Below are 16,349 nucleotides of genomic sequence, written 5' to 3'. Positions count from 1 at the left end.
AGTGTTAAATTTTCTTGTTCCGCTTGCCAAATTTAAAGGAGGAGTTTTCTTTGCACCTAACTTGTCCTGTATCTTTGTCCTGACACTTAAGTTATAGTGTAACATGCAAGATGTGGTTCCCACAGCAACTAGCTCTGCTGTACATTTCTTTTGCTTCTCGGGGCACGTAAAATTCCAGCCCTAATACTCCTGCATTTATCTGTAATCTTGTTCTAAACAAGCTGTCCTTTCTGCTCAGGTTTTTGTACTCTTCAGCCCCATGCACTGAAGCATTAAGCAGCGTGGCTGATGACTGTCGCGTGGATACTTTCTTCTCCTCCTGAGGAGGAGCATCAGAAGCAAGCTTCCTAAATGCCATTACGCGTGCTTGCCGATGTAGGTGAGGTCAAGGAAGTGTGCTCTGGATTTGGAACAGGAAGCCTCGATGTTTGTGGTGGCTTGCTGTTGAAGGTGAATCAGTGGAACAATTAGGACTTCTTGCCTCAAGTGCAATTACACACAAGTTTTCTCCAGCAACAAAGCTGGTTTAAGAAGTTCCTGGCTGCTTGGTCTCCACCCTGCCTGGAAAACTGGATTACCAGTTACTGATGTGATCTCATTTACAGTATGGCTTTGCAAGCAGATGTGTTGGCACAACAGGGAGGTGGTGAACTGTGGAACTCTCTCATTTTGCTGCGAAAGAGAACACTGGCGTAGCACGTAGTACAGGGCATTGAAGGAGACAGTTTTACTGGGTACCTGTGTGCGGTGCAAGACAGGACTGCGCTTGCTGCGTTTCAAGACCATTTACAATGGACTGCCTGGTGTCAGTATACGAAACCTGAAAGTTGCTCTCTTACAGATTCAGGATATCGCTCTGCTCCTGGGTTTCTTGTGTCTTCGTTGCTCAGATACTGCTGTCATGGGTGGAAATCAACTGCTTGCTTCTGGGAAGTTGGAACTGGCTTCTGTGGATCGAGTCAGGCCTAATCAGATACACTCCAGCCGTGGCAAAATGGGAAAGGCGAGCTGTGGGGCTTCCTGCTCTTCACTCCTGGGGGGCAGCGGAGGGAGCAATGGGATGTCTGTTCCGTTCGTGCAGCTGGATGGACATTCGCCTGTCTGCTGCAGAACTGGTGTGAGCAACAGGGACTCCAGAAAAAGTCGCTCTCTGCACGTTTGTCTTCGACCCGCAGCAGTTATAGGTCGGGTTTTACCGAGTGAGGGTAAGGCTGAGTACAGCTCGTTCCTGGTGACTGCTGCTGTCAGTAGGAGCTATTGCCTTAGCAGCTTTCAGAGCAGACTAGGAAGCTTGTGAGTTTGAGCAGAAAACCACTTAACTTTCAATTGCTGTACAGCATGCACTGAGAGATTGTGCTTTACTAAGTAGATGTAAGATGGTTTGCGATTGGCATCAGAATGTACTGAGACACTTTAATGGTGAATGATAAATAATGCTAAATGCTTCATCAGATTGCACAATATTTTGTAGGCTTCCTGTTGGTGTGCTGCTCGGTGTATATTGATGGACAGGAGTTTGTTTATAGATGCATTTTTTCCATATCAATCTGTAAATGTCCTTTCTTTTGTTTTCTGTTGGGCTTTGAAATCGGTTACTCATCACCAGACTTCTTTAAACATCCTTATTAATGACAGCATTATTTATATTTATGTTTAGGCTCCAGTTCTGGCTCTTCCTTCTGTCTTTTGTTTTTTCCTGATATCCTTCCCCTTCTGGGCTTGGAAGAGCTTTCCAGTCAGCATCAGCCAAACTCCATTTCTTTCTCTCTCAGCTTAAGCCTGATCCCCTGTTCTGCAAATCTGTAGCTTCTACTTGTGCACTGGAAAACTCAGGAGGGAACTGTTGTAACCAAACCTAGTACCGTGTATAATACACACCATTAGCTGAAATAGAAGTTATATTCTAGGGAGTAGCCAAAGATTTTTTTTTTTTTTTGAAGACATTGTAGTAGATTTTTTCCTCTCCAAAATTTTGTAACTGTTCTGTAATGTGGAGTGGATGCCTTAATTTTAGTGCGAACCTCGTCATCTGGCCACTATGTTGTGGGAGACATTTGTCTGACGTGATTGAACAGTTTGCACATGGAGCAGAAGTCCGTACCGACACTGCGTTTTAGCAGAACTCCAACTGTCTGTGGATGTACTCTCAATTCCCCAGTTACTCTTAAACTGGTTTGGAAGCTGGCTCAGAAACTGGCAGTATCTGAAATCATGCTGGTGTTTTGAAACGGGATGATCAGTTTATAAAGCATGTGCTCTTGTGCAGATGGGATCTTGGTTCCAGTTCAGCTGAATTATTTTCCAGTTAGTTACTAGCAGTTAATGTATTGCTGGGTTGGGAACAGGCCAATTTATGCAAAACAGTCATTTTTGCCCTTAGGCTAAGGATGGGGCTGCAACCTACTCATCTGTTGTTTGAATGTAATACAGAATCACAGAAAGGCAGGAGTTGGAAGGGCCCTCTGTGGGTCATCTAGTCCAACCCCCCTGCCGAAGCAGGGTCACCTACAGCAGGCTGCACAGGACCTTGTCCAGGCGGGTCTTGAATATCTCCAGAGAAGGAGATTCCACAACCTCCCTGGGCAGCCTGTTCCAGTGCTCCGTCACCCTCAGAGGGAAGAAGTTCTTCCTCATGTTCAGACGGAACTTCCTGTGCTTCACTTTGTGCCCATTGCCCCTTGTCCTGTTGCTGGGCACCACTGAAAAGAGTCTGGCCCCATCCTCCTGACACCCACCCTTCAGATATTTGTAAGCATTTATAAGGTCCCCTCTCAGCCTTCTTCAAGCTAAACAATCCCAGCTCCCTCAGTCTTTCCTTGTAGGAGAGATGCTCCAGTCTGCCTGCCTCCGAAGGCAGCAGAGGCCTTACCTTAGTAAGGGTGTCACACGCTTAGCTGAGATCTTCAATGACTCCATTTCGGCATCAGCCTGAAAAACTCAAGGCAGTATCCACCTTCTAGCAGAAAGCGTTTCCCTCTGTGGTGAAACTCCTGTGACTTCTGCTTTCAAAGTAGCTTCGTGCTTAGCGATGGGTTTCTGTGTGGGGAGCTGGGTATTCAGCTGCTCCACCTCAGGCTTCCTGAGCCAGAACGCCAGAAGATTTCGAACACGGCACGCAGCAGTGCGTGGAAAGGCAGCTTGGCTTCGTTTTTCGTATCCTGTGGTGCTGTGCTTTACGAAGTTGCAATTGAGTCAGAAATCGGTACCTACCTTCCAAATTTACTGGTCTGTGAGGTGGAAAAAATCATAACTTTATTGTGTTGTGGTGCCAGTAGCAAAACTTTTTTCCCTGTGCAAACAAAGTGGGGGTGATCCGAATAATGCTGCCTTCAACAGGAGTGTGGCTCTGGGGTTGCTTTTCTGCCATTTCCTGAACTAAGCATTTTGCTGATGGATTTTTGCTGTTCTCCTTTCTCTAGAAGACTGGCAAATTCCTCCACTTCTTTGAACATCTCAGTGTGAAAGTGGTTTTTAAAAAATGTGCTTAAAAAGTGACAGGCTGGACTGGGAGCAGATATAGTACGGGTGTGAATCAGCCCTTTCACAATGAAGGCTGGCTCTGTATGTGCCCCCCTGTCTGTCTAACCCCCACCTCCTTTTCTGGGTTAAATGCAACCTTTAACTTGGCTAAATACAGGATTTTTTTGACCAAATGAATTTGAGCACCATATGATCTGCCTCCTCATGTTCCCTGAGCCCTTTGCAGGAGACGGGAAATGTTTTTGAACAAAGTCTGCTAACAGAGTTGTGGGTGGAAAGAGGACAAAACGAGTACGTGAAGAACCACATATTTTCACTGGACTTTTAAAACAAGTGACAGTTTGTTCTCCAGATAAAGGCACATTTGAGAGGAAAAACCTGAACAGTGGAAGTGGACGTTTTCTTGGTGGGATTTTTCTTAAGTGTTGCAAAAATTCTTGTCCAAAATAAGAAGCATTGAGGCTTGCCAGCACATACTTTTAAAATATGAATACGTGACAAGCTGAATCCCAGGTGAGTCCTCAAGACACACAGCAGAGGGTCTTTTTCTTAGACACTAGAACCTAAAGGTGAGATTTCAGTGAAGGGGAGCATACTCTTACATCTGGGGTTTTACAGTTTCCTTCGGTAGAGATAATCTTGCTCCCATGCAGGAAGTCCAGCATATGTCGAAACAAACTCAGTTACAGCTGGGTGAAACCTTTGCCTAACTACTGAAGACCCATGTGAAAGCTCACTGAAGATGTTTCTATGCTTGGACAGAGTAAAGGAAGGCTGAACACAGCTAAGAATATTCTTGCAGAAAATATTGGGGGGAAGTTACACAACTTCATTTCGATTTTTTTTTTTTGTAGTTTGCCTGGTTTTTTTTCTGTTTTGTTAGTGTCTGCTGTGTTAAGATCGTGCCTTCTGCAAATATCTCAAACCAAGGAAGGTGATCGTGCCCCTGTACTTGGCACTGGTGAGGCTGCACCTCGAACACTGTGCGCAATTTTGGGCCGCTCAATACAAGAAGGGCATTGAGGTGCTGGAGCGTGTCCAGAGCAGAGCAATAAGACTGGTCAAGGGCCTGGAGCACAAGTCTTATGAGGAGCGGCTGAGGGAGCTGGGGCTGTTTAGTCTGGAGAAGAGAAGGCTGAGGGGAGACCTTATTGCTCTCTACAGCCTACCTGAAAGGAGGTTGTAGTGAGGCAGATGTTGGTCTCTTCTCCCAAGTAACTAGCTGTAGGACGAGAGGCAATGGCCTCAAGTTGCATCAGGGGAAGTTTAGATTAGATATTAGGAAAAATTTTTTTACTGAAGTAGTGTTCAGGCATTGGAACAGGCTGCCCAGGGAGGTGGTGTAGTCCCCATCCCTGGAGGCGTTCAAAAACCGTGTAGATGTGGCACTTGAGGACATGGTTTAGTAGGCATGGTGGTGCTGGGTTGAGGGTTGGACTTGATGATCTTAGAGGTCTTTTCCAACCTTAATGCTTATATGATTCTGTGATTCTAAGCAAAGGTTTTTTTGGGGTGTGTAAGCTGGAGGTGCTGTCCAGGGCAGCCAGGGAGCTGGTCTAAAGGCTTGATGCTGACAAAAGGGGCCTCCTCCGCCACTCACAAATGTGTTTTTCCTCCTTATTACCCTCCTTTTCCTCTTATTGGCTCCGAAATTCATCTGTGTAGAGGTTATGCTCACTGCCAACCAAACATAGCTTCATCCCCTCCCAGTTTATTTTTCAGTAGATGTAGTGGGTGGCTTGGTGTTCACCATGAGCACTGACACTGGTGGGCCAAAGAAGATGGAAAGCCTGCAGCTGGGCAGAATGGGGAAAGGTGGCTCTCCTGACTGCAGCAAGCAGTTTGATGAACTCAGCACACAGCACTTACCACAAACTAAGGGACACTGTGCACCCATGTAACTGGTTCCTCTGCAACTTGAATTGGGCAAAACAAGCCTTTCCACGTGGTGTTCGGATTTGAACCTTGCAACCTTTTTGTTTTCATGTGAGAATCCAAAAGTAAAATACTTTGCTAAGCAAAAAGCTATCTGCGTGATTGTTTTGGCCAAGAAATTCGAATAGGATAGTTAATAAAATGATTTTTAAAGGGGGAGAATGTTTTTGTCAATCTGAACCGTAAGGTTGAAAAGAGAAAACAAAAACCTCTATTGTCAATTCTTGAAGCAAGCAGAAAAATAGAAGGTGGAACTTGTTATTTCCCCATTGAGCAGATTCATGAGACTAAGTTTCTTAGCTTTTACTGTTCTTCAGCTACAAAAATGTCTTTTCTATTACCTTTTTTTTTTTGGTTGCAAATGAGGAAGAATGAACTTTCAGCTTTTCTGCTTTTCTAAACAGAGTTAGTACTGAGATGTTCTTTCCCTGTAAGCTTGCTGTTCAGTCAAGGCTGGAATTTGTGCTTTGCAGTTGTGCCTGCTGTTCTTATTCTTTAAATACTTCCTATTACTGCTGACATTGCTTTGTGCCTATAGCTGTAAAAATCCTACTAGCTGACTATCCAGTCATTAACCCATAGAAACCCAAGTTTGAAGGGGCTAAATAGCATGAGCCTGGAAAACAATGTCAGACATCCCATACTGAAGCAATAAAAATAAAGTTCTGAAAAGACTGTCTTTAGTCCAGATGCAAATATGAAGAATACAGTACCAATATATCATGAAAACAGGACCTTACTAGTCACTGATTCTGTTTATTCCTGGGTGCAATTCAAGGAGGTGGTTCGCTCTGTGAAGCGTGGTTTGTCATGCAAGATGATGTAATTCCCACCATGGCTGGGAGAGAGATGAAACACGATGTTTCTAGGGAAGGACCTAAGCCATTCTAGTTTTGCATGCAGTGAAGAAGTGACTTGTTGTCAGAATTCAGCCTCATTTGTTCTCTATTTAATTATTACCACTTTTTTCCTGCTAGGGCAGTGTCATCCCTTAACGTGTTAGAATTTTTTCCTTCTGTTCCTCTGCATAGAGTTTGCAAGAGCTGAAAATAGTCTAACTTTATCAAGCTTGCTGCCTTGTGAGTCCTGGCAGCCCCCTGCTTTTTCCATTTCCCTCTCCTGCTTCTCCAGTACTCAGTACTAAAACAGCTGTAGCATCGGTACCTACTTAAAACCCTTCCAAGAGTCCTGTGTATGTACACTTTACATTTTGGCTTGTTCAGATAACTTCTCAGTTACTTGTGGTTGCAGGGATTTGGCAGCCCACCTTGAAGATCTGCACCCCTGCATGGCTCGTGTGCGCTGTTGCTGCTGCTCGCCTGCAGCAAAAGCTTCAGCTACCGACTCTCCTTGGTTCCCCTCCCAGTGAATCCCTTGGACTTGTACATTAAATGGTTATAAAGCACGCTGAGCTGTGAATCAGTTCTTCTAGTTTAATCTAACGTGTTTCACTCTTTTTTTTTCTAGGCTCAGTTTTGGACATTATAAAGCACATTGTGGCCAAAGGCGAACACAAGACCGGTGTCCTGGATGAGCCCTGTATAGCCACGATCCTTAAGGAGGTGCTGGAGGGGCTGGACTACCTGCATAAAAACGGGCAAATCCACAGGTATGTCTCGGTTTTTCTTATCTTTGTCCCAAAATGTATTTCACTGAAACAGAGCAGGTGAGCACATACCATCTCATCCTACAACTAGCTGTGAGGGCATGGAAAGAGGAGAATAAAGGTGAGAGCTTAAAGCTCAGAATTCAAATGTCTGTGTAGTAGCTGCTGCTTTAAGAAATATGATGACTAGGCCAAGCTTGGGTAAACTTTGGGGTATCAAAAGTTCTGATACAGAGAACCTCTCTCCAAGTGTGAATGTCGAGATGCAAAGGGTAGTTGTTGGAGCTGGAAAACTTCAGCTGGTTTTGTTTCTCGCAGAGCTACAAATCACCAAGAGCACTGCAGAAGAAGTGTTGAGCAATTTTAATACAGAGCCCTTCAAGCCCTGTTCTTTTTTTTTTCAAGGCTAGTTGCAAGATCAACATAATGAAACTTGAATTTGGTAATTTCATGTAAAAAAAAAAAAGATAGAAACAAAATTAGTGGAAAAACTTCTTCTGTAGGCAAAACCCAGTTAACTAATGGCCTGTGATTTGATGGATTGCTGAAATGTGTGGGTTTCTGTGCTGCTGTATCATTTGGGAGGTATTTTTAAATCATGTTTTCCTCTCCCCTGGTGTCAAGGTGTGGTATAGTTCAGGAAGAGAGGATACCAAGTCAGTATATTCTGCTGTTTAGGAAAAAAAAAAAAAAAAGATGATTTGAAATCTTAAATATGTGCTGAAAATAGAATGTACTGCTTGTGGGTAATATGCATCACCCCAGCCAGAGACTGCTGCTAGGAGCAACAGCCTCCTCTTGCTTGGGAGTTTTGTGAGCTTGGCAGTCTTCTGGTACAATGCCATCATAAGCATTACTGCTGCTGTGCTGGAGTAAGTTTCTGTCCTCTTATGATAGCTGCAGAAGAAGAGGTAACGCGCTTTGCCAAAATGTTACTTTAATTGGAAAATCTGAGAAGTATTTATTTCATATTTTTGGTCGAACTGACTGGCTTTTGTAGGTGGTTGTGGGTTACAAAGACAGAAATGGTTGGAAACAATTCTGGTGGAATTCTTTTCTCTGAAGGAACTCCTCAAATTTCGGTTTCCAGTTGCCATTAAAATTCTGAGTTAACAAGAACAGTCATCTTCAGTCAAGACAGCTTTGATTTCATAGCTGGCTGCTTGACTTTGTGTTTTAGAGATAAGACTTCAGACAGCTCTGGGAATTTAGAATAAAGTAATAGGCCAACTTACTTACAGAGTACACAGTAATTTTTCACCCTTCCCCGAAGTAATTGACAAAACTATGTTCCTCTGACTTGCAATTGATTTGTTTGGCTGATTTAGTTGATGTTTTCAAAATACATATCTTAAAGCAGTAGAAACCTGTTAAATTTCAGTTTTTCTGAAGATGTCACGTAGTGAATTCTGTATTAAAAGAGGGAGTTCTCCATGTGACTTGCTGTAGGGAAGCTGCAAAACTAGTAATTGCAGTAAAGATTATAGAGGATGTACTCATGTTGGGGTTTTTTTCACTCCACTCAGCGAAAATATGATGTTCACAGAAAGTTCAAACTGCGTGGTCTGAAGAAAATGTGATTCATTTTGAATCATTCGGGAGTGGACTGAACCAAACCTGCTGCAGCCATTCTTGTCCTGCTCGTTTGAAGCTTTTTGCCCTTATTTAGAGGACTTCAGCAACGGAATCAACGCTGTGTCACTGCTGCAGCTTAAGGTTGCGGTTGTGCGTCAGCTGCTCTGCATGTGTTGCATCCTTGTATTTTGGGGCTGCTCTGCCAACTGTGTAATGTTTTAGAATAACAAAGCATTTTGGATTACCTCATGGTGTTAGGGCATGATGGTCTGGGAAATCTGGAGAAGTGGTAATAGTCACAATACAGAAGGAACTGTGTAGTTTCCTACCTGCGATGCAAAGGCTGGGAGTTTAACTGTTGGCAGAAGGCAAGCTTGCATGCTTTTGAGGGATGAAACACGTTTGCTTAATGGGGTTAATTGTACTGTCTTGCATTTTATCCAGATGCGTGTACACTGCTGAGAAAAACTTGGTCTAAAGTTGTAGTGCAGATGGGTCCTTTCCACATACGTAGGAATATCTGTATGGTTTTCCCATTTTGCTTAATGCTAGTGGTCATAATATGGGGCATGCCTGATGTGAAAAGCAGGTGGAAATCTTGCAGACGTGCCAGAGATGCTCTGAGAGAAAGTGTTTAAAATAACTGAACTTTGGTCCCCTGGGTCAGCTTAAAGAATCTGGCTCTAAAGGAAACGGCATGAGGTGATGGCTGAAGCACAGAATGTAGTGGCTGTGATGTGGGGCAGCTGTGGCTGGGGTGAACTTCAGGCAAAACAAGGTCACCTGTGAAGGGTCAAAAATCGAAGGGCTTTGGTTAGACCTGAAAGAACCAATGCAAAGCAAGCAGCCATCCAGCAGAGCAAAGCGTTCAGCACTAAATATCCCAACTCCGTTTGTGTTACACCTAGGAGAAAATGACTTGAGAGAGACACAGTGTGTGAATGTGACTGGCACATCTTGGACAGCCAGGCTGGTGGCAAAGCCTGAAGGATGAGTATCTGAGCCCAGATGTGATTCTCTGGGTACTGTTGACCTGAAACGGGGACAGCTTGTTACTGCTGTAAATCATCAGCGAGACCAGGGAGTATATGTCTGACAGTGGAGCTGCTTGATACTCTTAAATTATGCGTCATCTTAAATGGGTAAATTAAGTTAACGCGTGGAAGACTGTCTTAATGAAATTCCGCTGCTCCTCAACCTTACTCTGCGTAAGCCCGCCTTGAACTTAGTGCCACTTCCAATTAAGGTTTGGGGAGCTGGCTTCACATGGAAGTGTAAATCCCCTGCTTCGGACAGGAGAGTAGCTTGACAGTATGCTCTAGAGGAGATTAGAAAGCCAAATGTCTAGTGAAGGCTTAAATTTAATTTTTTTTGTTTACTTTCTTAATTAACAGCCAGAGCGAGGTTGAGACTTGAGTGGGTGCCGTGGTTCAGCAGCAAACGCTTGAGTCTCCCACATTGGCCAAAGTGGTATTTTTTTGCTTCCGTCTTGCAAGGGCTGTAGAGAACAGTCTGAGGCCTTACGGAAAACACAAAGGAGAAAGCAGAGTCAGTTTTATTTTCATGAAACACTCTATACCAAGGCAACGATTACAAATGATCCCTGTCTTCCTCCAGAATCACCGCTGCCTGCTGTGTCTCAGAGCTGGCAGCTCCCTGCTTTCATGGCCATGTCCCTGTCCCTGGCTGTGTCTCCCGTGCCAGCTGCCGCCGTCCCCGTTGTGGTTTTCTGTGTAGCACAGTGATCCCAATGACAATCCGAAATCCCAGTGATCCGGCTCATGTTAAGTGAGTTAAATACCTGGGCCCCAGCCAGCGTGCTGAGGACAGGGCCAGGCTCGGAAACCTTCGGATGAAGGTGTCCTGCAGGGATCTGCTCGGACAGCTTTTTTGTATGGAAGTTGAGCAAGACTGACGTACTGCGAGGGGTCGCTCCCGGGCTAATCTTATCTAGGTGACCCACGGGGTGTGTTGCCCCTCTTCCCCATCTGGACTCTGATTCCTCCGTGTATTTGGGGATTAGTGGCAGTTTGAATGACTTGGAAATAAAACTAAAGCAATACCAACCAAAGAGGTTTTATTGCTTAAGAAGACTTACTGGAGGGAAGTTCAAGGCTTTTTTAGGTGGTGCTCTTTATGGCAGTCTGACAAATGAATCATGCTGCTTAACTGTTACAAGGTCTCCCCGTCTTCCTATTTTTATCTCTCAGCTTATCTTCTGTTCTTGATTAGCTGTTGTGTAACTGAATATTTCAGTTAGTCCAGGTGAAATGATATGCTGCTCAAATATAATCTGATTCTTCTATTGCAGCATAGTAAATGTGATACTCCCATGCATTTTTCTAAAAACAAAAAAGCTTAGGAAGTGGTTTACGGTTGCATGCACTTGAGATGTTGGCATGGCAGTGATCCAGCTATTAATTTGTTTGCTGCTCTGCTTCTACAAAGGTGCAACAGCCCATTTGATACGCTGAATTAGGTCAGCTTGTGCCCCCATACTGAATGTTTCGGGGTGTTTTTTGATGTCATTTCAAAATCACTTTTATGAGCATGGGGCAGCAGGGAGCCGTGGCAGCTGTTTGAATGTTGCTTTGAAGGGACCCTGGAAACAAAATTCTTGCTGTGTTTTGATGCCAAATATATTAGCTTATTTTTTTGGGACCTTAGGATGGTTTTGACACAGGTTCAAAGTTTAGTTGTCTGCATCTTCTACCTATATTAAGAGAAAATAGCTTCTGAAAGAAGGTTGTCTGTATGTGAGCACATGCACATCACCAACACTTGTGTTGGGGGATGTTTGCAGGAGCGCTCCTTCAGCAGTGAGTTTCAGATTTAAGACGAAGAAGCTGATGGATATATTTTGGCAGAACTCAACTGTCCTACAGGATTCAAGCTTAATTTTCATGTAGCTGATTAATGCATTGATAGCCATGCTGGCAGGTATTGTGGTTAAACTGTATTCCAGTATGTCTCTGATTATTTTGACGACTGAAATGCTGTACTTTTATTTTCTGTACCAATACTGTAGGAGAACTTCACAGCGCTCCTCTCCACAGTGCTATAATTTTGCTTTGGGGAGCACATTTTGGAACTGAAGTTTGGTAGGAGAGAATTGAGGGGAGTGGATAACAGGATGTGGAGCCTTTCACCTCTCGTTGCCAGTTTGATTTTAGGTCAGGACACTAATAATTTGAAAACTAGCTATTGCTTAGCTGTGGGAAGTGGAATTTTGTATTCAGAGTAGTGCACTTTGGTGTCTTCTCCCCTGTGGTACAGGATGGCAAAAGTAACCTTTAGAGGTAGTTAATATCAATTTTAATTTGTAAACAGTTCAGTAGCCAGAATAATAGAAATGTTACTCTTGGATGTCTCAGTGGGAAGGAAGAAAAGATGCTGCTCTAGATTGTAGTGGGTGATTTGTTCCCCCAAATAAACACCTTGCTGTGCAGTGTCAAGGGCCAAGAACCACCGAATCTGCACGCTGTCTGCAGGGCAGTCAGACCAAGGTGCACTGCGGTGGTTTGGTAAAGCAGCATGTTCTCCTGATGGCTCTTTCTTCCACTGCTTCATCCAGAAATTCATTGTTTAAAAAAAAAAAGTTCCTGTGGTTGCAGACAGAAAATATGAACCAGATGTAAATCCAAAATCTGCAGACAGCCAGAAACAATAGCTCCTGTGGAGACAGTTTTCCTCGAAGTGAATAAAGACAAGCTTTTCTCTGAAGCCTGAAAACCTGGCAATTAGAACTCTAATGGTAAATATTGCTGCTGCTGAAGGCAGGGGAGTGCAGTGGCTCCCAACTAAGGCCAGTGCCCCAGCCCACAGGGGCTCTGTGCATTGCGAGGGTCTGCGTCGCAGCTCGCGGGGGGTTGCCTGGAGCCGGGGGGTTGCTGTACGACTGTTGCATTCCGGTGTCTGTCCCCGCGTCGTTCTCCTTGGACCAGGGGCTCCCTCCGGAGCTTGTCACTGTGGGTCCTGCAGTTACTCAAAGTAACTTCAGTTTACTCCAAAGGGAAAACAACTTTTTGGTACAACTACTATGTACCGCGTTAAAAGGGAGGTGAGTTTTTAGGTTTTTCTGCCCTGCTTGTTACACGGAGATGAGAAGCAGGAAAAATACCATGAAGAGCAGGAGATGGAGGTTGGGGTGATCTCTGAAAAGCGCAACAGCAAAGACAGACTTTGGTCAGTGACCCGTGACTGAGTTGCACACTCAGCTGGTCTGGTTTCTAGCAATTCCTGAGTTGTCAGGCATATTTGGGCTTGGCGTGTTTCCAGGGGGAATAATCTTCATTTGCTGTCTGCAGCATTAATTGTATCAGGTGAAAGCGTAGCAGACTCTCTTAGCTTCTGACTTTGAAGAAACAGAGTGCCATTCACATGTGTGTCCAAACACTCTGTTTGTGGTGACCTTCTCATGTCACTGCTTTTATCTGATGTAGCTTACTGGGACCGAGAGCACCCAGCATAGGGTCTCACAGCATCTCTCCAGCAGTAATGTAATGGTTTAAGTCACTGGTGTTCATCCTCTTCATCCTTTCTACTGTGATGCACAAAGCAAATAACCCACTTCAAAAAGATAGCTTTGAATAGTCCCCTGTTGTAATGCAGCAGACTTTCTGGCCTTCAAATCCTAAAAGCTGCATATGTGGAGATGCAGCAAGTGTTTATTCAGACCACTACAGTCTTTTCCTTCACAGAATCACAGAATCACAGAATAGTAGGGGTTGGAAGGGACCTCTGTGGGTCATCTAGTCCAACTCCCCTGCCGAAGCAGGGTCACCTACAGTAGGCTGCACAGGATCTTGTCCAGGCGGGTCTTGAATATCTCCAGAGAAGGAGACTCCACAACCCCCCTGGGCAGCCTGTTCCAGTGCTCAAGTGTGAGAAGGTCACTTGCTAAGTTTGTGCTGCAACACATTAAGCACACTTGAAAATTTTGCAAGGCTGCACCAGAAATTATTTTTTCATGTTTACTAAGTCAAATTATATTCTGTCTTGCAGAGTTCTTATAACACGTTAAAAAGTAAAGCTTAATAATTTAAAAAATAAAGGTGAGACAAAACCCATACATGTTTAGGACAACAAATAGGGACCTGCCACAGAAAAATCTGTCATTTCGTGGCAGCCTGGAAAGCATCACCAGGTTAGACTGGGAGTGCCGAGAGGACTGTTTCCGTTGTACAGATATATTTATAATGGTTTTCTCCATTTCATGGGAATAGCTGGATGAAATAAGGAGATCTGCTTTTCTCCTATCCTGGCCATGCTTAAAACTGCCGTCTTCTAGATTTTGGAGAAGGAAATTGAGCTGGCAAGTCTCTCACGAGCACTAGTGGTCTTGAATTTCTCCTTCTGTGTCACGTTGCAAACGTTGCTGAGCGAAGAGCTGCGGGTGGCTTCGTAGATACGGGCAGCTCTTGGCTGCCAAGTGGAATGCCTTGGACCTCCTGTGTGTATAGATATACATACTGCTTCTCCAGAGCAGGGGGGCTTATTGCCTTTTGGACATTAAGACCTTTTCGAGCTGCCCTGTGTTAAAATTTTTGGGCCTTATTTGATCCAGGTTGACTGTGTGTTTACTGGAATGAACTTTCTCTCCAGCATGGCAGGGTCAAGGCAGGGAGAGCCACGAATTGCTGGCTTTCCTGTTTCTTCTGCTTCCTGATCCATCTTGTACTCAAACCGGGGTGATCTCTGTGTGGTAGTTTTGGGGAAATGCCTGTTTCTGAGCTCAGCAGGAACGTGCTTTAGCATGCAGGAGATGGCACAGCATGGTAGTGTGCAGCACTAGGGTTGCCATGTGAAGCATGCCCACCACCTTACATGTTAAATAATTTGACATGAAACATTGAAAGAAGGCCACCTTATAACTTGACTATTTGTCTCTGTTACCAATGATTAAGGCACGGCCTCCCAAAAATATCTGGACCTCCAGGGGTAGGAGGCAGACCCTGTGACTCCACAGCTTGTTGTGTGTGTTGCTTTTCATGCAGCAGCTGTTAAAGGAGCTTTGTGCCTTGTCCCCATGGCAGCCCTTAGGAAGTGGGGTCAGGAAATGGAAGGGCTGAATAGATGAATTTGTGGAAGAATTCCTGGCACATTTTTTAGCTGCTGTTCAATGGTATGAGAACTTGACTTTAAAGCCTGCTGGGCAGGGTCATTCCCTTATGGGGATACAAGAAAAAAAACTGCAATTCTGACTGAATAGAGAAAACTTCATAAAGTGATGTATGAGGTCAGAGATGTGGCCTCTGTCTTGCATTGACTGCTGAAGGGCTGTAGCTTGTCAGAAGCCCTAGCTGCTTGGCGAATCCTGCTTGCCATAAGCTGATCCTACAACAGTGATGTGTGTTGGGGTGAAAATGTGAAGCAACAGCCTCTTCTGTAGGAGAAAGAAGTGGGGCTGTGAGGCTGGTACAGTTGGATTGTCTCCATGCTGGGAGACAGGGCTAGGTCTGGTGTTCGTAGCGCTGTTTCTGGCTGAAGGAGCTGATCTGTCTGAAAACTATTTTTTAAGGTTTTCATTTTAGCTGAGTGACTTCCCTGACACGGGTGTGCAGTTGAGGTTAACTGAGCACTGATGCTGGGCTGGAGGCATGGTGATGGATGGGAGGTAAAGTCCAAGGCAGATGGGATCCGTCATTGAACCGCACCTCCCTTTAGCCATCGTTAGGCTTGTAAACACGTGGGAAGAGAAGGAATTAATGAGAGCACAAAACCATCAAAGACGAAGTTGGCACAGGAACAGAAAACATAAGCTGGATATAATTGGCTGAGATAAAGGAAAGTTGCAGGCGCTGTGATAACAGTGACTGTGTGACAGGCAGGACTGCATGAAGTGATGTGACGCACCGCTCGCTGTCTCGCTTCATGTTGGAGACTTGCACCAAGTTAGCCCAAGGTCTGCAACTCTTTCTTTGCTGCCTCAGCATCTTCCCAGCCCCTGGAGCTATTCGGATAATGAAGATGACAGAGTGAATTTCAGGAGGATCCCCTGCGGCTTTCTTTGGTGAGCCCTCCCTTGTCGGAGCTGACATAGCGACTTAACCTAAAATGAATCAAACTTCTGAGTCATGGTTTCTTGGATACCCCAAACCCTCTACTTAAATTAGCAGTCCACTTCGGCAGCGTTGGAGGGCAAAAAATCAGGAGGAATTGTACCTAGTAAGTGCATCATGAATCCTCTGAAAGGTGTTTTATGTTTTAGCGAAAATAAAGTACAGTAGGAGATTAATTTCTCATGTAGCCCATACTGGACTTGCCGTTGGCCTATGCCGGGAGACTGGATGTAGTTACCTTTCCCAGGAGGCCTCTTCACTGCGCTGAGTGTGATCGGCCTCAATGTTAAGGGTAGGGCACGGAGAAAATAAGTCCTCGATGTGCTTGTATAGCTTGTCTTGTTGGAAGTTGAGAATCCTTTCCAGTAGGCTTTGTCTACACACCCCTCTGTTTGCAAAGCCACAGGCTGTCAATCACTTCTCTTTCAAAGCCTTGCTTTACACTGTTATGAAGAACTTGATTTTTATTCCTGCTACAACTGGATTATTCATCTAACTTTCTCCAGCTGTTAGATGAAGAGAAGTTAAAAAGACAGTTAAAGTCCTGGAATATTCCTACCTACCAATGTGAAGCTAGGGCTTTAAAAACATGTCTGACGTTTATGAGACACTGAGTAAATCACTATTTGCCTAGTGCAGCTGGCATTTAGCTCCTGTGTTGAGGCCCTGATCTTTCACCACGGCCCGGCAGC

At 44.6% G+C, this 16,349-nt stretch overlaps 1 protein-coding gene across 1 annotated transcript in view; it reads left to right on the top strand.

The window, feature by feature from the left end:
• The window catches only part of OXSR1 (oxidative stress responsive kinase 1), a 93,213-nt gene that overhangs the window by 35,403 nt on the left and 41,461 nt on the right, over positions 1 to 16,349 (top strand). The window contains exon 4 of the mRNA XM_075419836.1: positions 6,883 to 7,024. Coding sequence (XP_075275951.1) covers positions 6,883 to 7,024 — 142 coding nt within the window. The remainder of the gene's footprint in view (positions 1 to 6,882; positions 7,025 to 16,349) is intronic.

This window comes from Opisthocomus hoazin, chromosome 4, assembly GCF_030867145.1.
Source record: "Opisthocomus hoazin isolate bOpiHoa1 chromosome 4, bOpiHoa1.hap1, whole genome shotgun sequence".
Lineage (NCBI taxonomy): Eukaryota > Metazoa > Chordata > Aves > Opisthocomiformes > Opisthocomidae > Opisthocomus > Opisthocomus hoazin.
The sequence above is the reverse complement of the archived record's forward strand: the minus strand, read 5'-3'. Positions and strand labels throughout refer to the sequence as shown.